We start from the raw sequence: 26,456 nt of genomic DNA on the forward strand, positions 1-26,456 counted from the left end.
TTAATTTTAATATTGCAACTTCTTCCACCACAGACAGAAGGAATATACAGTCATGTAAAAACTTATTAGACCAACCTTGTTTTCCTCAATTACTCGTCATTTAATGCTAAAGCTAAAGGAACATTTGTTTGGACAAATGTAATGATAACAAAAATAGCTCATACGAGATTAGTCTAAGAGCTGATATATAGTCATTTTCCATGGTTTTCTTGATAATGATTTGGGTCATTATCAAGAAAACCATGGAAAATAAAATGAACAAGAAACTGAAGAAAAAGGGGTGGTCTAATATTTTTCGACATGACTGTATCATGGTGACTTCCACAGAGCACATATAGCATTAGCATTAGTTTGCTAATTTGGCATCAAACTTTACACGTGTAACTTCAGATAACGGCAGAAACACTCAAAACAAAGACATATGGTTTTTTCCTTCTCTCACATGTGATGTAAACCGAGCAGTATGGCGGTGAGCGTACGCCCCCTAGCGTTAACTGTACCCACTTGTGTGTCATACACGCAACACTGTATCTCCTCCAGGTAGCATTAATCACAAACACGGCAGCGGGAGCACGCTTTATGCACACACACGCACACACAGCTCCTCGAGGCGCGCGTCTGGTCTACCCGCGCCCCCGCACATAAAGCCTACGGGTGCGCGCACGCTCGAAGGTGCAGGAAAAGAAAAGAAAAAGTTAGAAGCATCATCAGTCACTCACCGACAGCTTCAGCTCCGCCGTGCGCGCTCCCGACACAGATTTGGGGATGTCGGTGCCGTCTCCGCGTGCTGGCGGCGGAGAGAAAAGTTTTGTCTCCTAAAAGGAATTCAACTAAAAGGAGAAAATGTTTAGGTAAGTGATCGATAAGTTATTTACTTTTCAAGTGAAAAGCGTTTAAAGTCCAAACGTAAATGTAGAAATGTTGAGTAGACTTTCAGTAAAAGTGATGGCCTATATTTTATGATCGCGATGTTAGGATTTCGATACTGTTTGTATTTAAGAACTACAGCGAAAAAATTTAGTTTTTTTTTTCAGTGTAATGTTATGTGTGAGTTACTATGTGTTACATTTAATTGTAGCCTACGCGTTTTATTTATTCATTTTTTACTGTTAAATTTACCACATATAATCATGCAGAACAGCAATTTTCTTTTCTAAGCTTTATACATGGGAAACACGTTGTTATTATTATACAAGTGTGTTGTAAAGACAAAGAAAACTACCAACAAAAGGGATTATTTTAGTGCTACTTACTTCCCCCCCAATTTATTTGTTTTGTTTTGGTTTATCCTATTTCACTAAATGTTGTGTAAAGTTTCTTATTTGTAGTGTTGAAAAAAGTATTCAGATACTTTATTTAAGTAAAAGTATTAATAAGTATTAAAACATTATAGTTATACTCCATTATACAGTAAGACGCTTAAAGTACTGCAGAATTATCAGAATTATGGTCAGCAAAATCATCTATTTTAACTACTTTATAAAGCCTACTGTTGTTTAGTTTTATCTAAATAAAGTGTGGATAAAGTTTTTTATTGTAAAGTATGAGTCTACACTGTAACTATAGCTGTCAGTTAAGTGTAGTAAAGTAAAAAAAAGTAGGTCTGCAACTAAAGATGTCATCATACTTTAATCTCACTGCCTATTATTTTATATTTAAACTGATTAATTAATCGTTTGTTCTATAAAATGTCAGAAAATAATTTTAAAAAATGTCCAAATTGATGTCTTTAAATGTCTTGTTTTCAGTCCAACAACCAAAGAGTCTCACTTTAATATCATATAAAACACAGAAGGTAATCTTTGTATATGATGGGGCTGAGAACTGCATTTTCTGCCATTTTTGCATTAAAACTACTTTAAAATTACTGTAACTAATCATCAAACCAGTAGGGGATTATTTGTATATCTTCAAATAATCAATCAGTCGACTACTTTGAAAAATAGTGAAATAGAAGTATGAAGTTGCAAAAAAAGGAAAATAAATAAAAGTAAATGTGGTTTACAGTTGTACCTAAGTAAATGCATTTAGTTCATTTCAATCAGTGATGGAAAGTAACTAAGTACATTTACTCAAGTACTCTACTTAAGTACACTTTTGAGGTACTTGTACTTTACTTTATTTCCATTTTATGTAGCTTTAAACTTTTACGCCACTAAAATTAGCTGACAGCTTTAGTTACTTTTCAGCTTTAGATTTAAAATGAAAAACATGATCAATTAAAAGTTAATATACATTTTAAACTCAACAGTATATTAAATAGTAAAAATTAGCATTATCTTTACTAAAATAAAACGCTGCTTACATAAATGAATCAATACAAATAATCTAATAATATATGGAACAGTCTGAGTTGGTTCATTATGCATAACGAGTGCTTTTACTTTTGATACTTTAAGTACTTTTTGATGATGATACTTTTGTACTTTTACTTCAGTAAGTTTTGAATGCAGGACTTTTACTTGTAGTGAAGTAATTTCACAGTGTGGTATTAGTACTTTTACTTAAGTAAAGGATCTGAATACTTCTTCGACCACTGCTTTCAACAACTGGGTACTCGTGAGTTAAAGATAACTAGTTTGCACTAAATACGAGTTAAATCATGTTGGTTAAAGGCTTTAGGGGAAGTTTTTCTCTATCCTTTAATGCCTCCAATCACTCCATTTACCTTTGTAAGTGTTTTATTTTAGAACAGGGATTTGAAGCTTTTCAGATACAGCTGGCGGGCTGTGAAAAGAAAAAGGGAGTCGGAGAAGCTTTGGGGCTGCAGGGAGACAGGAGAAAGCTCTGTATGATACGGCAAGTGTAACACAAATTAATCTGATTAAAGAATTACAGCATTCCATGGCAGAATCTCACATAATCATCCAGAGGGAAAAAAGTCGGTCTACAATGTTGTAATGCTGAGAGTTCAGCTGCCCCGTGGTCATGTAACTGAGCAGAAAAACAGCATCTCTGCTTTATAAATGTCACGCCTCATTACAAGTCAATTACATTCAACTGCACCTGGAAAGCTGTGAGGTTAAGCCAATGACAGCTGCCCTCCGGAGAGTTTACACACGTCCATAAAAGGTGGAGCAGCATGGGTTAATGAGTGACTACACAGAGCAGAGGGCAGGTAATCTGCACACTAAAAACCAGAGGCTAAATGTGGGAACATGTCGGCTAAATTAAACTGCAGATAATCCAGAAGACTGAAAACATCAGATGGTAAGAGGTCAAAGTTTACCAGAGTTTTGTTGAAGTAGGTTTTTGTTTGAGCTGCTAATCAAAGTGAGAGGGAACAAGGAAATCACACAGTCTGTTGACTCGGTGTCTGCTTGTTAAAGATCAGTAGAATTAATATAATGTTTGTTGTTGTTTGCCCTGATTTCGGCACAAAAAAACATATCAAACAATGTTCTTGTTACGCTGTAGGAAGTGCAAACAGAGAGCTTTTTATGTGTTCAGATAAAGATCAGTTTTATGTGTGCGTTGTAGGTGCGGCGCACACGTAACACTGCTGATTGTGTTCTCCTCTCCATCGGCTGAGAGGTGCAGTGTTTCAACAAAAGTGGACAGAAATATCCTCAAGTGCAATGATAATGTCGCTCCTCTGCAGTTTGATGTCGCCCAATCAGAGCAAAAGCACCAATTATTCTCTCCTCGACAGATGAGCGGCCGGCCATAATCCAGCTCGGACAATCAGCTGATTGGGACTCTCTTCCTTCTCGAAAACAAGCTGCCGCTGCCACCCGCAGCCGCCGTGGGAGCCGGAGTGGCCATGGAGACGGTGGTGATTGTGGCCATCGGGGTGTTGGCCACCATTTTCCTGGCCTCCTTCGTGGCCCTGGTGGTGGTGTGCAGACACCGCTACTGCCACCCTCACGACCTGCTGCACCACTTCGACTCCAAGTCAGTGAATCGATGCAAAACCTATAAATCTGAAGCAGACAGTTTGAACTGGAGCCCGACAGATATATCGGTTGACAGCTATCATTGATATTAAAGACCGATCAGTATCGGTGTATATTCTGTCTGATGTGCTGTGGTGGAAAGTAACTAAGTACATTTACTCAAGTACTGTATTTAACCCTTTATCAGGCAAAGAACTATATTTGGTAACTTCAGGTAATATTACGAGAAAAAAGTTGTAAATTTACTAGATTAAAGTGGCAAATCTACAAGAAAAAAAGTTGCAGATTTAAGAGATTTGAAGGGTCAAATCTGTGCGAAAAAAGTCAAAAAGTGGGAAAAAGCAACTTTTTTCTCCCAGATTCACCACTTTAAATCTCATAAATCTACACATTTTTTTCTCGTAGATTTGCCACTTTAATCTCATAAACTTTTTTCTCAAAATATTATTTTCGTATGTTTTTTTTTTACACATTCTGGCTGTATGTAATATCCTTCAATATTCTCTAGCGTTGAAATGTGGAATTTGCAAGTATTTCAATGAGTGCTGTTAAGGGTTAAAGTGGTGAATCTGGGAGAAAAAAGTTGCTTTTTTCCCACTTTTTTCTCGTAAATCTGCGACTTTTTTCGCGCAGATTTGCCACTTTAAATGTCTTGAATCTGCGACTTTTTTCGCACAGATTTGCCACTTTGGCCTAGTAAATTTGCAACTTTTTTCTCGAAATATTACCTGAAGTTACCAAATATAGCTCTTTGCCTGACAAAGGGTTAAGTATAATTTTGAGGTACCTGTACTTTACTTGAGTATTTCCATTTTATGTAACTTTATACTTCTACTTCAATATATTTTAAGGTAAATATTGTACTTTTTACTCCACTTCGTTTAGCTGACAGCTTTAGTTACTTTTCAGGTTGAGATTAAACATAAAAAAACATGATAAATTTAAAGTGATTTGACATTTTTAAATAAAACCTCATAATAGTATGTTAAGTAATTAAATGAGCCATATCTTTACAAAATGCTTACATAAATGAATCAATCCAAATAATCTAATAATATCTTTAGAATGTATTAAACAATCTGGTAGGTCCATTCTGAATAACGAATACTTTTACCTTTGGTACTTTAAGTACCAATTTTGATGCTGACACTTTTGTACTTTTACTGAAGAAAGGTTTTACTTGTATTGGAGTAATTTCACAGTGTGGTATTAGTACTTTTACTTAAGTAAGGGATCTGAATACGTTTTCCACCACTGCCGACATGTGCCATTATGAAAACTTTTTTTACACTATATATAATGCAGAAAATGTTGCTTGGCAGGATTTAGAAAAGGTTTTACATATATATATTATTATTATGTTATTGATGAATTTCCCCCTCTAAAACCAGTTGACGTCGCCTCCAAAAATCCCATATCGGTCAGGCTCTAGTTTAAACTTCTCTCAGGACTTAAGCTCTTTAAAACTTACTATAAAGTGTGAAATATTGGTTTTATTGGTCTTAGTTCGCCTGTCATGTTTTCTGCACGACCCATGTAGTGTTTTATACGTTTGATCAGCAATAGTTGAGAAATGCCTGAAAACAAGGAAGAGAAATGCAACAAAGAGCGTTTAGATGCCATGGTTGGCTTGGTTACATCCTGCCATGTCACCTGCACTCTACTCACTTTACTCCTTAGACCAGGGGTAGGCAACCTGCGGCTCTGGAGCCACATGCGGCTCTTCAGGCTATCTGCAGTGGCTCCCTCTGGCTGTGACAAACAAATTATACCAATTGAAATGTCTTTTCTATTTCTTCACATTTTAATTTTTATTGATTGTTGGTGTAGTCCCAAAGCAATTTGTATTCTTCAATTATAAAAACGTGTTGCTTATTTACGGCATTACATTTTAAGTTGTTTTTACATTTTAGTCCACTAAAATGTGCACCATAGCTTAAGAAAGTCTACAGGTCTGCATCTTTACCTCTAAATTTTGCCAACATGAAGTCTAGTTTTGAGTTTCCCTTCGATTCCAAATCTCCTGAGATATTTCTGGTGTCCAGCCTCTCATTTTTGCCAACAATAGCTCTTTAGTTAGTAAAGGTTGCTGACCCCTGTCTAGACACTTTATTTTTTTGATATTGTTACATTTATATTTATATTTATATTATATATTGTTATTGTTAACTATGTTGTTCATTGTTTTTCTTATATTATCCTATATTGTGATTGTTTTGGAGGCTTTGAAGCAATCTGGAACCAGAATTTCCTTCAGGATTAATAAAGTTCTATCTTATCTTATCTTATCTTATCTTATCTCATTCTCATTCACAAACAACGAACGACATTACGTTTCAAGGGGAACGTGTTAGGTCACAATTATTTAAACATGGTTAATGCTGTGAGTTGAAAACAGAACTACTTGGTTAGTTTTAGGCAACAAAACTACCGGGCTAAGTTTAGGAAAAAACAATGGTTCAAGTTAAAATAAGTACCGTTTGTTGGATAACGGATGTTACGTAATTACAGTAAATTACGTAAACTGGTAGGTACGTGAGTAAAATTTAGTAATTGCTGAATTTTGGTTTCACACTTAACAGGAAAAGTTGTCTTCTGAGTCAAAGTCACGTGTTTGTCTGACTCATCCATCCACGGCAAATACATATAACTTCCCATGAAACGTAATGAAAATGCAGATTTGTCGTATTTGAATTTAATTTATTAGACAACAGGTTGGCGCCCCATTTACGTACTTTTCAATCTCAGTTGGACTTAATTTACCCAAACAATTAATATCCTCTACCATCTTTCCACTGCCTTTCCATCCCATTTATTACATGTTAAGTATTTTAAAAATCAGGTTGTTTTTTTAATTATTAATTCTTCACAATAAAGGGTCATAAATTGTCTTGAAAATTATTTTCACAACCTGCCAGAGAAGAATATTTGCCATTGATGCTCTTAACTCCCTGCAACAAGTGAACCTGTCACCACTAAAATGTGCCAATCACCCCACAAAGACTTGATATTAATCCATTCACCACAGCCAATTTAAATGTACTGCCTCTGTGACTTTCTGGTTGGTAATCCAGCCGTGCTTCCTCTGCTTTCCCTGCTCTGTTTTACAGACCCACAGTGGATCTGATCGGCGCCATGGAGACGCAGAGCGAGCCGTCGGAGCTGGAGCTGGACGATGTGGTCATCACCAACCCACACATCGAGGCCATCCTGGAGAACGAGGACTGGATCGAGGACGCCTCGTACGTTATATATATTATATAAAGTTTAGAGTTTTAGACGTTTGAATTACTCTCTCTTTATGCTACTACTGGCAAGGTACATTTACTCAACTACTAGACTTTATACTTTTCTTGAGTATTTCCATTTTCTGCTACTTTTAACTTCTACTCCACTACAATTCAGAGGAAAATATTTTTATATTAATTAATAAATAAACATTTTGAAAAATATATTGTTTATTTCCACTACATTTATTTAACAACTTAAGTTACTTTGAACATTTATAATAATATATAATATAATTGTATTATAAGTTAATATAAGTTAAGACTTTCTTGATACCTGGGGGAAATTCAGAAGCCAGCTATTTATAAAGTAATTTTTTTTTAAAAGTTGAAGAACATTAAAGTGATGTAAACATTTATGCAATAATCAATCAAAATAAAATCAAAACAATCAAATAATCAATAATCATAATATAATAATATGACATATAGAATGTGTTCAATTTGATTTGAAATGGGCTATTGTGCATAGAAAGTATTTTTACTTTTGGTACTTTAAGTATATTTTGATGCTGATACTTTTCAGTAGGATTTTGAATGCAGTATTTTTATTTTTATTTTTTAAATTGTATTTATTATGTTTTTTTACATTATGGTATTACTATTTAAGTAAAATATCTGGATACTTATTTCTACAATGTCTGTGAAAATAGTTACATTTTTAATTCCAATACATTAATTTCAGAATTTAAGTTACTTTAAGCATTGAGATTAATAATACAAAATATAATGAAAAAATAAAATATTATGGGTTATTTTAAGTTAAGACTTTCTTGATTCCTGGGGGTCATTAAAAACAACAAAGTTGAAGAAGTGATATAAACATTTATGCATCAATGATCATAATATAATTATATAATTATATAATTTGTAAATGCGCCATTGTGCACAACAAGTATTTTTACTTTTGGTACTTTCAGTATATTTTGATGCTAATACTTGTGTACTTTTAAGGACTTTTATTTTTTAACTTTTATTAAATCTTTCAACATTAAGCTATTGTTATTTAAGCTAATTTATACTAAATTCTATGTTTTTTCCCCACAGTGGATTGGTCTCTCACTGCATCTCAATCCTGAAGGTAACACAACTTATTACTCCTATTGCATTGTTATTAGTCTATGTTTTTGTTCTCTGATTCTAACACACAATACATCCACACACAGATCTGCCACACTCTGACTGAAAAGCTGGTTGCCTTGACGATGGGTTCAGGGGCAAAGGTCAAAGCCCCAGCCAGCCTGAGTGATATCATCACCGTGGCCAAACGCATCAGCCCGAGGTAACGCGCCGTATACGACACTCTACAGCTTATCACAGGATTGACTCTGGTTAACCTGCGTCCTCACTTCTCCTTGCAGGGTGGACGACGTGGTCCGGTCCATGTACCCTCCTCTGGATCCAATCCTCCTGGACGCCAGGTAATCAGTCTTAATGCTAAAACCTGATTGATCTGCAAGAGCCGGAGAGAAGCGACCACACGGATTGATTTATCCATAATGTAATAAGCTTTGATGCATGCAGAGATAAGGACAGTTGTACAAATGTGAAGTGTCACGGTAAAAGGAAACATTTTCATCATTAGATCAGATTTAAAGTTTATGCAATGCTTTGTGCCCATTCTAAGCTTGTTTTACCCTCATTTTAAAAAGCTTTTTCAGAATAAGTGCTTTTTCATCCAGCAGAAGCAGAAGAAGCCAGTTGAATCGACCCATTTGTCCTTTTTTCTTTTCCTCCTCCTCAGGGCCACCGCTCTGCTCCTCTCAGTCAGCCACCTGGTGTTGGTCACCCGCAACGCCTGTCACATGTCCGGCAGCATGGACTGGATCGACCAGTCACTCAATGCGGCCGAGGATCACATGGTGGTTCTGCGTGAAGCGGCGCTGGCCTCCGAACCGGATCGAATCATGTTTGGAGCTGACGCACAGAGAGAACAGGCCATCTAGACGCCACATACTGACACATGAAGGGCGTGAAAATATGTACATTTTTATCCTTGGCCTTTTGTAGTCAAATGATACTTAACAGGTACAGTGTTGAAAATCTCACCATCCAGTCTAAATTAATGAGGACACTTCTGATACTGATGGATGCAGGGACTTCACTTTGCCCTTCATTTTCACAACTCACTTTAACAAAAAAAACCTTTTGAAATAGTTTCTTTATCATATTTGCAGCAGAAAGTTATAAAGTCACATTAGATGTCACACATTCAGCCACAGGTGGGTTTTTTGTATGTAACCCTGCAGCAGATCTCCGTTACAGTCAGTCTGTTTAAGCTGCCTGGGAGGGAAAGGGCCTTTGGAAATGTCTTTTTCTCGAGTGCGCCATCACCCAGCGGTGGGCCTAAATCCAATCTCACCAGCACTGCACAGTCACATGGAGGCTTAGTCAGCTAATCCATTCTGAGGAAAATAACATCCAGTTAGCCAGTGAACCCAAAGGGGTTCCGACTCAGTGGACCAATGGAAGACCGACCTGACTTATTTAGCGTCAGCGTGACTTGTGGATGTTCTGAAACATCCCTCGGACACTCTCAGGCTGTTAGAGATCACCGGTCTGTGAGCTGTAATCACACAACAGCAGTCGTTTTAGCCACATCAGCAGCAGAGAAAGAGTGTTTTTTTCCAGCTGGGTAATTCCCCTTTGTCCCATTGCTGTGCTGTATTATGATTAACTGTTATTGATGGAGAACACTGAAATATCTCAATATCTGCTTAATGGATTAGAACAAAAAAATTGATGGAAATTCATGGTTCCCAATGGATGGAGCCTAATGATTTGGTGATCCCCTGAATTTTATTCTAGTGCAAGCATATCCAAACTCCCCATAAAGGGCAGGTTGGCTGTAGGTACTTGGTTCAACTAATCAAGAGTACTAGCCGGGGAGTCGGATAAATCTGCTTCGCTCGTGTTTTATTTGCTTTGGCAGATGCTTTTGGTCCTCTGACAGGCCAACCAGTACCGTTTATCTCACAGGCTGCAGGTTTATTACAATGACTTGTGTCCAGCTCAGCCCAACTCAAGTCAAGCTGTCAAACTAGGCAGTGCAGATTATTTAAGAATCAATATTCAGTTACTGCATTGCCTATTTTTTCAGCAACACATTTTCACGTTCAGTATTAGCTGTAGTTTGAGAACGTTTGTAACCAGACCTCTGATAGGTCGTAGATCTACTAAGAGACATTTTGGTTTGCAGCCACTGAAGACGAAAATGAACTGAAAGCTTTGGGACGGCTAAAGAGCACACCTCGTTTCAGCTAATAAGCAATTTGAAGGCTGAGATCAGTTGATTAAAGAAAACCTGCAGCCCTCAACAACTTGGACAACCATGAAATTTGGCACAGATATTCATGAACCCTGCAGGATGAATCATAATTACTTTGCTGATCAATTTTCATACAGTGGCAGTCATTTTCATACAGCTCAGAACAGATCGGGAGCCTAAAGGATGCTAGGTGAATTCAAAATGAACAGCCATTTTTTTTAGAGGGTTAGGGTGCATTTAAGTACAACTAAACACATTTTTAAGCAAGTAAAATGTTGCAGTGAATTTGATGAACTAAAAACACTGTGAAAGACAAAAATACACAGTGTGCCATGGTCGCAACCTGTCAGTCTAAATGTAGCCCCGCCCCCTGCTTTATCGTCTATTTTACTCTAAATGGGACCATAATTTACAAAATGAACATCATGCTGGATTGAAGAACACTTGAAACTAGCGATTGAGACCATAAACTCATTAGGAAAATGCTTACTGAGATAATGAATCAAGTGAGAAGCAGGGGCGTTTTCTCATAGGCTTCTATGCAGTCTGACTTCTTTGTGCAATTAGAGGAGTTGCCTCCTGCTGGTTGTTAGAAAGAATGCAGCTTTAAGGCACTTACACTTTCAGACCCAGAGGCTAATTATTAGCATATTATCATCTTGATTGCAAGCATGTTAGCATGCTGATGTTAGCATTTAGCCTGTGCAAGTGTTGTTTTTTCTCCTGGATGATTCTGGAAAGTCAATGCTGGACAGTGAGTCAAGAAACACTTGTTCTTTAATATTGACAATAATTTAAAAAACAAAAAAATCTAAAATTTGCAAGAAAATTCAACTGTAGCTACTGTTTCTATCTACATTCGTCCAGGAAAAAAGGATATTACACAAATATCAAAGAAGACATTTTAAGTACATCACCATTAGCTGTTGAAAGGGTTATTTTATCAAAAAATATTGCGCTGTCACACACTATAGAGAGAAACAGTATGTGTTTATGTGTTGTGATGAGGATTTGAACATTGTGTTGATTGATGTGAAGCAGAATTAGCGTGTTGTTTTGGGCCAGAGGGATGTTATTGGAGCATGTCTACCTGCTCTCCCATGCATAGCTAATAGTGAATCCCAAAGGAGTCCTAATAAGGCATTACCCTCAGCCACAATGAACACATGGGCTTAAGCTACAGTACACATGGCACAAACCTTTGTACACACAAGGCCGGCAGACAAATCAGTACATCGTATGACACACGACTGTAAAACACACATCACAGAGTCAGGTTGAGTTCAGATTTTTGGGGACAATCAGGAGGGAAAAGCAGCCGTTTTTTTTAAATATTAAAAGTAAGCAAAAGCTCTGAGCATGCAGAGATGTTTTGATAAAAAGATATCGATCGAGGTGGAAACCTTTAGAAAGTGGTTAGCCTTTTTTTTTCTTGTTTACATTGTTTATTAGCATTGATTTTTTTTTATGCACTCTGTTTTTTTTCCTTGTCCTTGTACCACAGTTTGTTACTGATGTCCTTCCCTCACTCTCACACATCTTTTTCCTTTATATCTTTCATTGATTTGTACAGATAAAATTATGTTTCATAGGAAAATGTGTTTTTTGTTGGGGTTTTTTTTACTCTGAACAATAGCTACAGAGAAATCCATGTCTGATAAAAAGTCCACACACTCATACTAATTTGACATAAATAAAAGTGAATTTCTTTCCTCTTTTTATTACGTTGTAAGCAGTCCTTTTGAGCAGCCACATGGTGCTAATACCCCCCTGCCATCTTCCCTTCTCGCTGGAGGAGGAACTCCCTGCTGAAGGAGCGTCAGTCAGCCTCCATTTGTTTTCGCTGTCTAGCAAAGCAGCCCTTTGCTTTTCTTCAGATCAATTTGCTTCCAGTCTGGCAGGGAAGCGTATTCATCTCTCTTCATTTCCAAAATAGTCTGAAACGTAATTGTAGTGATTTATTTGCAGAGGAAACAATGTATAAAAATCAATTCTTATTATAAAATATAAATGTTGAGGCTTAGATTAAACTTCCTCTCAGGATTTATTAGTAGATTATCAACACGAAAGCATTTACTTGAAATACACGGCGAACACTGCAGCCTGCTGGTAGAAAGACGTCACTGCCCACTGCTCCATCAGTTTACCTGAAAGTCTTGATCAGACAGATAGACTTCCAGGCGCTGGGGGTCCACGCCTTCAGGTAAGGGGCTCCGCAGCAGCTCCTCCAGAGGGTACTGGGTCTTCATGAGCTGGGCCAGGGCGTCCTGCACCAAGGTCAGCTTCACCCGCCCCGCATCGCCCTGACACACACATCAGACCCAGGAAGAGAGACAGATTTTTAAAGGTGGTGTTGTATGGAGTACTCATCTATTGTCAGTGAGTGTATTACGGACAGTAGATGGCTGTCTGCATGCCCTCAGTTTGGAGAAGTAGTGTACCAGAATGGAAGCCGAGCAATGTACTGTTGCAGATTTCACATTTCACTGCTCTACCTTGCCGACTGACAGCCCTTTCGAACAGGGAACAGAGGCCCTGTTTAGATGGAGAAAACGCAAAAAGTGGCGTTGCATTTTCACTTCTTATTTCGTCGTTTAGACGAGCGTCTTTAGGGGGAAATTTGCGTACCGTGATGCAAAAGTCTGTGAAATTCGATGTAGTATGCACGCTAGGTGGTACTGAAGCACTGCCACACAACACCATCAAGAGATCGCACATGCATAGACATTTTTCTTCTCTCCTACTTCTCTACCCAGTAGCGCAAAATAGAATAGAAATAGAAATTGCCCTAGGTAATTAATGAGCCTTCTCTTTTCTGTTAGATTATCTGTGATACTTCTGCTTAACCGCTGAAATGACTCCTGGATAGTTATCAGAGTTGCTAGGGCAACTTGAATGTCTGACTGATGGAAGCAGTCCGACATGTTTGTTGTCGTTTGCCTGGACTATACATGGATGTTACGTAAACGCAAGAGCCAGAATGATGTTTATAATGCCCCCCAAAAAATGTCACCGTCTAAACGAAAGGCACATCTGATAAAATAATTTGTCGTTTCCGCCCAAGATTATTGTCGTGTTAACAGGCCCTGTAGCTGTTATCAATGCTTTCTTCAAAGCCTCCAAGCAATCCATGTGTTCTGTGATGTAAAAATACTGTTTCTGTTAATGGAGTCTTGTGGCTTTGAAGAGAGAGCATATGGATGGATATAACAGCCAGCTTCAGTTCTCCATCATAAGGGCTGTCCTGCAGAAAGATAAAGCAGTGAAAAAATTCTAAATATTGCATACACCTAAACTGATTTTTTTAGGTACTATATCTTCTACCCCATCCACAGCAGTACATTTCTTAGCTTCTGTGTCAGTACTCCTGGATACTGGACATATTTTAAGGCAAGTAAAATATTGCAGTGAACTTTGATGAACACTGTCAAAGGGTCTAAGATGAAAATACAGTGTGCCATGGTCGCAACCTGTCAATCTAAAGGTAGTCCGCCCCCTGCTTATTGTCTATTTTACTGTAAATGGGACCATAATTTACAAAATGAACATCATGCTGGATTGAAGAACACTTGAAAATAACGATTGAGACCATAAACTCATTAAGAAAAAGCCTACTGAGATAATAAATCAAGTGAGAAGGAGGGTCTTTTTCTCATAGGCTTCTATGCAGTCTGACTTCTTTGTGCAACCAGTGGAGTCACCCCCTGCTGGCCATTAAAAAGAATTCAGGTTTAAGGCACTTCCACTTGGCTAAATATTAGCATATTAGCATTGTGATTGTGAGCATGTTAGCATGCTGATGTTAGCATTTAGCCTGTGCCAGTGTTGTTTTTTCTCCTGGATGATTCTGGAAAGTCAGTGCTAGACAGTGAGTCAAGCCTGCTGATCCAAACTGAGGGCATTCTGACCACACATCACTTAAAAAATCTGAACTATCCCTGTAACAGTCAGACTATAAAAAAAGAAGCATAGGCGTACAGATACAACTGTTTGTACCTGTGGGTGGGGTCCCAGGCTCCTCTCCCAGCGGGGGAACACGTTAGTGAAGGTGAGAGGTTCTAACCCCTCCAATATGAGGTAGGCCTGCGGTGGGCGTCTTGGGTTCATCTCTGGCAATCAGAGAAAACACACATACGTTTAAAAAAACATGCCTTTTATTACGAAGCCATGCCTGTCAAGCAGCTTTCTCCTACCTTTGCAGTACTGCAGCGCCGTCTGCATGGCACACCTCCTCTCGTTGTGCCAGCGGCTCCAGGCCGAAACCGAGCTCTCCGTCTGCTCAGGCTGACCCCGCTGCCACAGGTAGACCTCCAAACGGTTGTCGAGCAGGAACAAGGCTGGCGGACAGACGAGAGAGATAAGGGCAGTGTTGGAAGTATTCAGATCTCTTAGTTAAGTAGAAGTACTAACACCACACTTTGCAGTTACTCCACTACAAGTAAAAGTCCTGCATTCAAAACTTACTTCAGTAAAAGTACAAAAGTATCAGCATCAAAATGTACTTAAAGTATCAAAAATAAAAGTACTTGTCATGCAGAATGGAGCCACTCAGATTGTTTTATATGTTCTAAATATATTATTAGATTCTTATTGTTGATGCATTTATTCAAGCAGCATTGCTATGTTGTCTGGTATGGCTATTTTTGACAACTTGATATACTGTTTTCTGGTTTGATTTATAAAAGTTTGTAATCACTTTAATGTTAGGTTTTGAGCATCTGAAAAAGAGCATAATGTTCTTTAACATCACTTGGTGGTAAAATAAAGTAAATAAATGTTCATGGGAGCAGTGTGCAGACTCTGAACCTTCTCAATGGCCACTTGGTAAACAACATCTGCTGCTAAAGGCCAGCACAATGTGGTTCTGCTTTTCTGTTTTTAGTTAAACTGCTATTTCTAGGGCTAATAACAAACCTTCAAGCTCAACATTACTTCACTGTGTACAGCTAAACTAAAAACTTACAACTAATGACCCAATGTATTTTGAAAAACTAAATAACCCTGTACACAGTGAGATGGAACTGCCTTCACTATTTCCTAAAAGCCAGTTTTTTAAACATTTGCTTCCTAGAAATGTGTCAAAATGTTGTTATTGATTATATTTTTCAGTCAATCTCGTTTACAAAGGAGGAATTAAAAGAAAGAGAGTGCGAGTGCGTGTGTGTGCTGCGTGTGTGTGCTGCGTGTGTGTGTGTGCGTGTGTGTGTGTGTGTGTGTGTGTGTTCTCACCTGGCTGTGGTGCAGAGTACAGACTCTCCTGGATGAAGGGTGCTGCCATCACGAGCCCCGGCAGCCTCGTTGGACTCTGCAGCTCTTTGGCCTGGAAACTTCCGGAGGAGGCACTCAGGTAGAAGAGGCGAGGCGTGAAGTTATACTTCCCTGGATCTGACAGGAGATGTTTTATTTATTTATTCATTTTACTGTGATTTTTCGGGTGCCATGGCTGAGAGACATGACCTGAAGTGTTTCCTACCTTGCAGCATGCAGTCGTAGGCCTTCTTGTCCATTTGTCCCAGCGCTGTCCAGAAGTCTGCCGGCTCTGAGCCCTCCTCCACCACCTGCACCTTCACAGGGCTGCTATGACTGAGACCCAGCTCTGGTGGACACCTAATAATAAAACATGATCTCAACCTTCAACGGTAAAAGCATCCGTGGATTCTTTGAAAGCCCTCCCATGTTGATGTGACTCACATCTGAGTGAGATGCTCCACTGCCCTCTTGCTGACCTCTCTGGAGCCACTTTGAGCTTTACAGCCGGTCCAGAGGTACAGCACCCCCTGCTGGCTGTTGAGCAGGACAACAGAGCCCCTGGACCTCAGACCTGCACAGCAGCAGTCCACTTCCAGCAGAGAGCCCTCCTCCGGGAGCTCTCCTCGCACACAGAACAAACGCCACTCTGCTACAACAGACAGATCATTTTTACTGTCTGATAAAACAAGAAAAAAAGACAAATATGCCTTTACAGCACATACCTGCATTAGTGGAGGCCTCCTCTCGCTTGCCCTTATGAATAACCAGGCCTCCCTGGAAAAGCTGCAGGAAACAGGGAGGCTCCTTTCCCTGAGGAACCACCACCTTCACAAACAACAACATAAATAAATATGTATATATATTAATTGTCTGTTTTCATTATTTCCTTTGTTTTTAGTCTGATCTATATCTATCTATCTATCTATCTATCTAAGAGGCGGTAGCATCGATACAGCTACTGAGCCAATTTGCCACGCCCATTTACTACTACTACTACTACTACTACTACTAATAATAATAATAATAATAACAATAATAATAATTCCTTCAATTTCAATAGGTTCCTCATCAACGTTTAAGATGCTCGGACCCTAATTATATCGTAGCAATAAAAATATAATTTCGGTAAAAGAGCTTCTGTATACTAGTGTATTAACCATGACATGAAAAATTATTTGGGTAATTACTAATACTGTAAGTTCAGAACAATTGTGGTATGAACCGGTGGTCTAATAATAATGATATCTATATATAAAAAACATTCCTCCAAGGTATTATCAACTAGTGATTCCTGTTGTACTCGTTTTGCGCAGCAATATTAGCCTATATCAATCATGGCGGCCAAGTATCAATATTTAATGTCGGCGGGCCGTCAGTGTTTTCCGTGATTTTGTTTTTTTTCGGAGGCTGTAGCGTGTCGGGAAGTTTTTGAAATAATGCTGCAGAGTTAGCCTTTCTTTTACGTTTCATTCACAAAAAATTCAGATCAGTGAAACTTAAAGTTGAGGAAAGTTTGAGAAAATGCTGCGGTTGTTGTCGTCCATACATGTTTGATATCAGTTCAGTTCAGTTTGACTGAATAATTGGTCAGTCTGTGGGTTTGACTCTCATTATGGAGAAATAAAAAGACTGAAGACTGAGAATTTTCTCTGATCTAACAAAACAATTCTTGACTGAACTTATACTTATACTTGTTAGTAATACTGTATCTAAAGATAGATGATGAGGTCTTACCTGTGACTCTTCGTGGTTGTTCATACCGATGGAGAGGAAAGTAGCCGTGTCCCGTCCGCTGGCGCTGGAGTGCCGGCCCCGCCACAGGAAGAAGGCGGTGTTTTCTTTCTGTTCGGGACCTCTGCTGCACTCATCTGTGCTGTTTAGCTTATCTACAGCAGAAAAAAATCTATTTGCATTCATATTCCAGGCATTTTTGTGTTCAGTTTATGCTCATCATCATGTGGAGGAAGGTCACTGACCGACAGTGTTGACGCTGTACGTCCAGCGGATGACGTAAGAGTCTCCTTCGTGAAGCTGTCCAGTGCTCTCTACGGGGATTTCACTGTCATCGAACTCCTGGACGTGCCACGTGTCCACAGAAACTGTCGTCAGCTCCATCTGATGTCCTTCCTCCAGCGTGATGACTCCGTGTCCCCTCTGGACATCCACCCCAGCCAGCACGTTATGGACCACAGCGTCGCCGTCCAGCGACTGACCCGACACGAGAGCTTTGGCGTCACAGGCGCTCAGGACGTCTGATGATGGGAGCTCGGGCTGGCTAGACAGAACAGGGACCGGCTGGAGGGAGATGGAAGTTAAAGACATGGTGAAATCAACAAACCATAGTACTGTGTGTGCTGCAGCATGATTTAAAATGTTTTTTTTTCCCACAATATTTTTATTTTATTTTCAGTTTAAAACACTTTGACATACAGCTTTTACATTCATGTATCGTCATTCAACTTCCATAATTTAAGATAGCTGCATTTACATAGACAGAAAAATAAAAACAAACAAAACATAACACTTCGAACAGGTATGCTCCTCCTGTTAAAAAAAATGGTAATCTATATACAATTGAGTATCGTTTGTAATTGGTGTGAATTAAAACACATATATAGAAAAGCAATATGAATCTGACATTTAAAATGTTTTACTGTGAGATGAACCTGTGTCTCTTTGATCACAGCAGCAGCTTCTTCCACTCCACCACTCCCGCCCGTCCAGTCCAGAAACTTCTCCCTGAACAGAGTCGTCTCGTTGTTCTCTGAGACACAACCGAACAACGCCCAGCTGGGACGCCCCTCTCCTCTCCTGAGGACAGTTTTAAGATAAGTATAGTTTCCAAGAAGTATAATGAGAGTAATGCAGCTAATATCCACTTTAGAGGCTTAAATCTTATAGCGATAGTTGGGATTTCTTGAAGAAGGGTTGTCACAGTCAGTACAAGCATGGAGGCTCAGCAATGTACCGCCACCTAAAAAAATGTCTTCCTAAAATAATCAATCAGATAAAGTGTATGCTATATTTGGATTATTTTCAACACTTTATCTTGCCATCAGACAGCTCTGATTTTACGTGAGGGGCACTGAGGCAGTTATCGACGCTTTCTTCAAAGTCACCAGACTTCTTTGACAAAATTTTGCCTCACATATCAACAGGAGCTGCTGGTCTACCACTGCCTAGATTGGTTAGTTTGTTTGTATTTTTTTGTAACTTTGTCAAATCTGAACTAAACTTTTATACACCTAAATCACAAAATAACACAAATAAACGTATTGAAGAATCTCAGGATTAGACCAGGAACTCCTGTCAGTGGAATCTGGCAGCTTTAAAGAGAACGAAGCAGCTTCAGTTCCCTTCGTAAAGGGCTGGCTGACAGTGAGGTTAATGGTAATTATATTATAGATATACACGTGTGTGTGTGTGTTGAGTATGTGTTGCATGTGTGTGTATGTGTGTGTGTGTCTGTTGAGTGTGTATTGAGTGTGTTGGTGTGTGTGTGTGTATGTGTGTGTGTGTGTGTGTGTGTGTGTTGCATGTGTGTGTTGAGTGTGTGTGAATTCAAAAAATTCAAACTATCCCTTTAACATATTATGAAAATGGCTGCAGCAAGGGTTAGAAATCTGTACAGAAGAAATAGATGTTCAACAGGTTTTTGGGTATTTGTTTAAATTTCTAAATCTTCTGCTAGCAGCACGTCAGTGTGTCTTTAAAGCAGCAGGACATGTGGACACAGTGCTGTGTGCTGGGGTTTCTCCATGTGTGGCAGAGGAAAATAAAAAGCCATTTAGTTTTGTTTCAGAGACCAACTGCAGACATCTGTTGCTGCATGCACAGTGGAGTTAATGTTGTGTGGGTCTAGTGTGGGATTATATGACATCGCTGTTATTATGAGCGCTGCGATGTTCAATATGTGTGGTAAATACTTACAGCTGTACTCCATTGTTACGGTGCTAATATTGATATGGTGTTATATTTTCGTTTGTGAAGTAGGGACTAAAAGCTTTGGCCGCCTGCAGCGTGGACTTACAGCTGTGTGTTTGGGTTGCACTGCGTGGGATCCAGTGGATTGACTCGGCAGTTGCTGTAGTCATATGCTCCGACCCACACTTGGTGAGTCAGCTGGAGAGCAACGTTCCTCCTGCTGAGGGAAACATCCTGTCCGTGCCACAGGTACACCTCGCTGCCGAAATCAAACACCAGAGCCTGGACAGACAAGTTATATGTGCAAAGACATGAATGTGAGACACAATCAGCTATTAACCAGTTACCATTCAAGCTCCTTTTTTTTTGGAGAATTGGTGGTTGTGTTTAGGGGGAGATAGCAGGTCAACTGATGAATGCCACATAGAAGTGATGACATCATCTGAAAGCTGTAAACTTGAAGATCAATTTGAGATGCAGTTCAGCACTGTGTGTCACGTTGTCTGGATCAAAAATATCTAATGAATTGACTTAATTAATAATTAATTCAGGTGTATAAGGGGTTCATGACATTAATATAATCTCATCTGAAGTCCATTTCCACGTTCAGCTATGTCCCATAATTTGTTTCAGCAATTTCATATCAAGAAATGATAGAATGTTCTGAAAGACCCTCCAGATTATTACATCAATATGCCAAGACCTTTGGAACAATAAAGAAGAATCCATGCTGTGATTTGGGTTCAAAAACTTTGGTCATTTTGGAGATTTCTGTATTTTCAGCAATTGGATGATGAGTAATTCTGTTCTTCAAACTGCTGAGAACCCCTTATTGTCAATATACATAGGAAAACTGCACATCCTCTGAATGGTCTCTAGTTTGTGGTTATAAAGTTTCAGTGAGGCTGTGAATATCCTAGAGGTCACAGCAGCTCATTTTATACACTGAGGTCAAGACCCAAGAAATGCCCTCACTGCAATGAATTGGCTACTACTTATGACTAACAACATCCCACATGAAGAAACTGGGCTCATTGAATCCACAAGACCCTCAGCTTCCCGGTCATACCCAGTTTATGTCATTCAAAGCCTATTTAGGGACCCCAGTGTGCACAAATATTCAAATACAGGAGGCGGAAATAGCAAATTTGTGACATGAGAAAAACTATGTGGTTTTTGCCTTAATTATTATTATCAGCATGTAGGTATGTATGTAAAGAGGAGACCTGTGGGAACCCAGAGAGTCAATTTCCATTCAGATAGCATGACGTTAGAGGTTACATGACCACTTTGAAAACCGCCAAAATAGCCTAAGTTTTTAGCGTTTTTACAACTTCCGACATGATTTCCTGACATGCTTGGTGCCAATAGATTCTTTAGATCTCCTAGTTTCATATGATACTAGTATCTCCACTATATTCCTAAAATTAAAACACTGCTACAGCCTCTGGAAAATCAAAAACAGCTAAAATATTGACGATCGGAGCGTTAAATATTGATACTTGGCAGCCATGAATGGATAAAATATTGCCACGCAAGATATTTGATAAAAAAATAAATTTAAAAGTATTGATTTTCCCCCACCTCTATTGGATTTGTTTGAAAGGTGCTGTATAAATACAATAAACCAGTACTCTATCTAAAATTGAGCCCCCTCCGTTTGAATTTTAACAGGTTAAAACAACACATAATTAACAACAAGCTAACAGGAGAATCGGGTCAGACCTCAGTGGAGCCCAGCAGAGAGACGGTGGGGATGGAGGCCCAGGCCTGTTCATGAGGGACCAGCCTGTTGTCCACCAGCCGGTACACACAGTTGGACTCCACCACTCCACTCTCAAACAGCTCGTCCTCCTCCTCTGCACTGGCTCCTGCGGGGAGACGCAAACACAAGACATGCTGCACAGTCCACATGTATACAGATGCAACAGATCTTGTTTGTCCAGTCTACTTTGTTGACTTTTTCATATCACAGGTGGATTATGAGACAAAAGTCCACCTGGTCACAGACCTGCAGAAGACCCCCAAACCTCCTCCTACACAGGAGAGACACAGACTTGGTTTTGCCTCTTTTTTTGTTGTTCTTTTGCCCTTTTCATGTTGTTTTGTGTCCTTTTTGCAGTCCTTTTGTTCTTCTTTTTGTTCGATTTGTGTCTCTTTGCAGTCATTTTGTGTCTTTTTGTGGTTGTCTTATGTCTTTTTGCTCATTTTGTGTATCTCCATACTTCTTCTCTTGTATTGTTTCTTTTTGTATTCGTTTTGTTTCTATTTCTAATCATTTTTGGTCATTGAATTTCTCCTTCTAGTATTGTATTGTATTGTATCTCTTTGTGGTTGTTCTGTGTCTTTTTTTGGTTGTTTAATGTATTTTTGCTCATTTTGGGTATCTCCGTCTTTTGTTTGGTTTCTTCTTGCTTTCATTTTGTGTGTCTTTGTAGCCATTTTGTCCATTTATAGTTGTTTTCTGTCTTTTTGTGATCATTTATTTGGTCATTTAATTTCTCCATGTAGGCATTTTTGTGTCTTCTATGTTCATATTGTATCTCTTTGTGGTCGTTTTGTGTCTCTTTGTGTTTGTTTTATTTCTTTTTGCATTCGTTTTGTGTGTCTTTGCAGCAGCTTTGTCCATCTGTAGTCTTTTTGTGTCTCTTTGTATTCATTTTTTGGTCAGCAGCATTTTGCGTGTATTTGTAGCCGTTTTGTGTCACTTTGTGGTCTTTTTGCTTATTTTGTTTCTCTTTGTTGTTGTTTTTCTGTCCCTTTGAGGAAATTTTGCATTTCTTAATTTCTCTTTGAATGATATTGAGCTCCTCAGCTAAATTTAAATGTATAAATAACAACCTGGTCTTCATAATCTGTCCTTTACAACAAAATGATAAACACAGCAAAATGATAAACACAGCAGTCTTAAGACAATCTGCTGGGAGAATCAACAAAGCAGACATTTTGACCTCTGACCTCTGTATTGTGTCTGTCCTCCCAGAAGGCTCCAGAAGTCTGCAGCCAGGCTGCTGTCACAATTCAGACCCTCCTCCAGGTGGACCACCTGGGATGCCTCGCAGCCCAGATCCCTCTGAGTCTGGATGGATGAAGCCAGCTCAGAGGCCTGGAAAACAAAAACGATCCGTTTAAATAATCAGTTTCTAATGCCTGTGATGGTGAGCTGAACCTAAATGAAGCTTTAAATCTGTTTGTTGAGCACACAGAGCCACCTGCTGGTCAAAGAGAGTAAAACAGGCAGCTATAATACAGATGATCCTAGTAAGACCAGTACTAATACCACACTGTGAAATGACTCCACTACCAGTAAAAGTCCTGCATTCAGAACTTACTGAAGTAAAAGTACAAGTATCAGCATCAAAATGTACTTAAATAATTTCTTTAAAAAAGTACAAGTACTTGTTATGCAGAATGGATCAACTGAGATTGTTTTATATATTCCAAATGTATTATTGGATTAATATTTTTGATGCATTTATGTAAGCAGTGTTTTATTTTTCTCAAGGTAGGATTAATTTTATCTTCTTAACATACTGTTATGAGGTTTAAAAATCACTTTAAATTGATCATTATTACATTAAATCTCGACCTGAAAAGTAACTGAAGCTGACAGCTAAATGTAGTGGAGTAAAAAGTACAATCTGCCCCAAAATGTAGTGATGAAGGATAAAGGTACATAAAATGGGAATACTCAAGTAAAGTACAACTTCATCAAAATTGTACTTAAGTACAGTACTTGAGTAAATGTACTCAGTTACTTTCCACCACTGATTTTGTACCAGTAAATACTTTGATTAAACAACTGTAATCAATGACAATAAAAATACCCAAAAATTCCATGTCTATTTGCTGGTAAGTAAAACATAACTATATAATAAACTGTAATTGTCCAATGAGTAATGTATCAATGTGTTTAAATCAATCTTTTCATTTTATGCATATTGTCGGTATGGAATTAATTAATTTGCACTGCGGGACAAATAAAGTCATATCTTATCTTATCTATAAATTAGTTGATGGGACACGACTAGTGGTACCTTGGCTTTCTCTTGCTCGTTGGCGAACTCTCCGCTCCACAGGACGCAATGCTCCGGCGTGACCAGCAGGAAGCAGTCTCCGCTGTTCAGCGAGCGGGCCGAGGGCTCCACCAGACGCACCTGGACATGCCGCCTGCCTGTCACCACAGACTCAAGTTAATACACCAAACACAAAGTTGTCCTTGTGAGGACGCTGGTGCACACAGATAAATCTTTTCTGACCTTTGATGTGAATGAGCATCAGGCTGCTGAAGGGAGGAGAAGACACGGTCGTATCGGAGAGATGTGAATCTGCCACAGACGAGTTTTTGGACTCTGTGGGGAGCCGGAAACACACAATAAGGAACCTGAAGAAAAAGTGATAAGAGAGGAAATGAAAAAGAAACCACTCACTCTTCTCTGCCTGGCTGCTCTCCTCAGCTGCTGTGTTCACCCTCTCCCCCATGTAGTCCTGCCGGATGTCCTCCCGGGCGGCCAGAGCCCTCAGAGGGTTCCTGGAGCCCTGAGTCCGACGGGACGGACGCACAGACCGCCTGTGCTCTGCTACTGCTGAGGTCAGTCTGCAACACACACAGACACACACACTGCTTCACACAGACGGTATAGAAAGCTGCTCTGAGGAAACTCTTTAGTGCACAGAAAGGTAGTCTTTTTCTCCTATTTTAAGAATTATAATTTAGTGCCATAACCAATGTTTGAGCCAGTTGCAAAACTATTAAGAGTGCTCCAGAAGTTTCTTAACTCACCAGCAGATGGCTGTGTTACTGCAAAATTACTGCACAGAGGCTAAATATTGATGTGGTGCAGTTTACCCTCAGAAGATTAAGTTAATTTCACGACCCAACAGAGACCAAAGCGTACTATAAACTATTGGTTAAATAAAAATGAATTTAGTTCAAGTTCAAGAAGAAGAAATAAGAAGAAAATACCTAAAACAGATGGGTCCGTCTATCACATGCCTAAATGTTTAATATGTAAAGGATTAATAAAAGAAAATATCTATCTATCTATCTATCTATCTATCTATCTATCTATCTATCTATCTATCTATCTATCTATCTATCTATCCAACAATCTTAAGAGTCTGGGGTAAAACCAGGCTCACATGGGTGTGTTGGTCTGGCAGAGGACCCCCAGGTCCTGCTCACTCTCTGCTGCCGTGACGTCTCCGCAGGGTGGGGGGCCGCAGGCAGAGGGCGGCGCCTGGTCTCCGTAGAAACCTCCGTCAAATGCGTTTGTTTCCTCCAACTGTGTGTCCTCCTCCTTCACCTCATGTGGAGCAGCAGAGAGCGAGCAGCTCTGCGCAGCTGCAGGAGGACGGGACAGGACATATAAATTCCATATACTGAACACTTGAACAATTTATATCAGTGAGGTTTGATATGATTTTACCTTCAAACTCCATCACAGACTGCTCTGAGATTTCTGTTAAGCAAATACAACGAAGAGTTTAGACAGAAACAGACAAGAAGGTCAAAGTTTTAATTTGTATCTAATGCAGCTCCAACCTTCATATGTGCCTGCTGGAGCTTCAGTGGAGCGGGCCTTGTTCAAAGGGGCGTCATTTCTGTCTGTTTCTGGAGATTCTGGAGAAGTCCGAGACACAAGGTAAAGATACAGAGATGATGAGAGTAAAGAGTAAAGCAGAGCAGTAAACTGACCTCTGTTGGCCTCTTTCTCTTCCTTTTCCTGCTCCGTATTTATTTCCTCGACTCTGTCCATCTCATCCTCAGCATCCTTACCCTGAAAAAGTTGGAAAAACAAATGTGTTGATGTAAGATTCAGGTAAGCTCACCTTCAATTGTAGACATCAAAAATATAAAGAGATTTAACCCTTGTGTTGTCTTCGGGGTCAAAAATGACCTGCCACAGTGTTTTACCCCAAGCTTAATTATCTTTTCTCAACTTGAAATTCGATGAGTTTTTGCAGTCATTTTTGACCTGGCAACTATAAAATCATTTTCATACCACAAAAACCATAAACCACAAAAAACATTTTATTAAAACCCATAAAAAACTTTTTTTTTTAAAACATGAAAACCATAGACACCACATAAACCATAAAAACCATCTAAAAAACACAAAAAAACATTAAAAAAAAAACAAACCCAAAAAGACATAAATAAAAATAAATAAATAAAAACCACAAAAAAATAAAAAATATTTAAAAAACACAAAAAACATAAAAACAAAAAAAACAGTACAGTACCTTTGACAATAAAAATAATAGAAATAATCCCCTACTTTAGTAAACCAATTAGGTTTACTAAAGTAGGGGATTAAAGGTGTGTTGTAATTAAATCCAGTTTTTCTGCATGAGTGATCGGTTGTTTCTTCATGCAAAATAGATTCAAGCTGCTTTATTAAAGAGGTTTAGTGAAAGTGGGAAAATTTAAGACAACACAAGATTTAAATAAAGGTCTGCGTCACCTTCTGTCTCCACTGAGGCTGGTTCAGGTTCTTGGTGGGAGAGGAGACTTCTTGGGCCTCAAAGGACTGATTCGTCTGCAGGATAAAATAGTAAATACAGAAAACACGGACAGTAAAGTAAAGTACCAGGCGTGTTCGTCAGTGTGTGAGTTGGACTGTGCATGACCACAGGGAAATGTGACCTTGAATAAATGATTAATACGGGAACAATAATCCAACAAATAGCCAGATTATCAATATCAGAAAATCTGAAAGTATTCAGGCAGCAAAACACATGATAAACACACACTTTATGTTGGATAATAGCATTATATTATTGCATTTTACTACTTTCTGGTGCTATATATGATTTGTGCATCTTGAA

General features: G+C 39.0%; 2 protein-coding genes across 2 annotated transcripts in view; one reads left to right on the forward strand and one right to left on the reverse strand.

The window, feature by feature from the left end:
• The first annotated feature begins 816 nt into the window (after window positions 1-816).
• tmem98 (transmembrane protein 98) lies at window positions 817-12,172 on the forward strand. Its single transcript, XM_059347988.1, has 7 exons — window positions 817-851; window positions 3,653-3,894; window positions 7,007-7,138; window positions 8,231-8,264; window positions 8,350-8,465; window positions 8,545-8,604; window positions 8,928-12,172. Exons 2-7 carry the CDS (start codon window positions 3,764-3,766, stop codon window positions 9,127-9,129), a joined length of 675 nt encoding a protein of 224 aa, XP_059203971.1. The 5' UTR covers window positions 817-851; window positions 3,653-3,763; the 3' UTR covers window positions 9,130-12,172.
• The window catches only part of svilc (supervillin c), a 33,026-nt gene continuing 17,730 nt past the window's right edge, over window positions 11,161-26,456 (reverse strand). The window contains exons 11-31 of the mRNA XM_059347987.1: window positions 26,093-26,167; window positions 25,171-25,405; window positions 25,055-25,087; window positions 24,768-24,969; window positions 24,056-24,222; window positions 23,885-23,977; window positions 23,663-23,799; window positions 22,584-22,731; window positions 21,351-21,496; window positions 19,732-19,907; window positions 18,368-18,512; window positions 17,678-17,996; window positions 17,436-17,587; window positions 16,424-16,526; window positions 16,143-16,350; window positions 15,925-16,058; window positions 15,681-15,836; window positions 14,645-14,788; window positions 14,448-14,560; window positions 12,599-12,754; window positions 11,161-12,388 (exon numbers count right to left, since the gene is read on the reverse strand). Of these exons, the coding sequence (XP_059203970.1) occupies window positions 12,299-12,388; window positions 12,599-12,754; window positions 14,448-14,560; window positions 14,645-14,788; window positions 15,681-15,836; window positions 15,925-16,058; window positions 16,143-16,350; window positions 16,424-16,526; window positions 17,436-17,587; window positions 17,678-17,996; window positions 18,368-18,512; window positions 19,732-19,907; window positions 21,351-21,496; window positions 22,584-22,731; window positions 23,663-23,799; window positions 23,885-23,977; window positions 24,056-24,222; window positions 24,768-24,969; window positions 25,055-25,087; window positions 25,171-25,405; window positions 26,093-26,167 (3,132 nt within the window). The 3' untranslated portion in view covers window positions 11,161-12,298. The remainder of the gene's footprint in view (window positions 12,389-12,598; window positions 12,755-14,447; window positions 14,561-14,644; window positions 14,789-15,680; window positions 15,837-15,924; window positions 16,059-16,142; window positions 16,351-16,423; window positions 16,527-17,435; window positions 17,588-17,677; window positions 17,997-18,367; window positions 18,513-19,731; window positions 19,908-21,350; window positions 21,497-22,583; window positions 22,732-23,662; window positions 23,800-23,884; window positions 23,978-24,055; window positions 24,223-24,767; window positions 24,970-25,054; window positions 25,088-25,170; window positions 25,406-26,092; window positions 26,168-26,456) is intronic.

Source organism: Centropristis striata, chromosome 13 (genome assembly GCF_030273125.1).
Source record: "Centropristis striata isolate RG_2023a ecotype Rhode Island chromosome 13, C.striata_1.0, whole genome shotgun sequence".
Classification (NCBI taxonomy): Eukaryota; Metazoa; Chordata; class Actinopteri; order Perciformes; family Serranidae; genus Centropristis; species Centropristis striata.

What these genes read in the sequence shown, in the direction of transcription:
- tmem98 (XM_059347988.1), top strand. Translation starts at nt 3,764, where the DNA reads ATGGAGACGGTGGTGATTGTGGCCATCGGGGTGTTGGCCACCATTTTC. An exon ending in CTGCACCACTTCGACTCCAA is followed by an intron (nt 3,895 to 7,006) that starts GTCAGTGAATCG and finishes TCTGTTTTACAG; the next exon opens with ACCCACAGTGGATCTGATCG. An exon ending in GACTGGATCGAGGACGCCTC is followed by an intron (nt 7,139 to 8,230) that starts GTACGTTATATA and finishes TTTTCCCCACAG; the next exon opens with TGGATTGGTCTCTCACTGCA.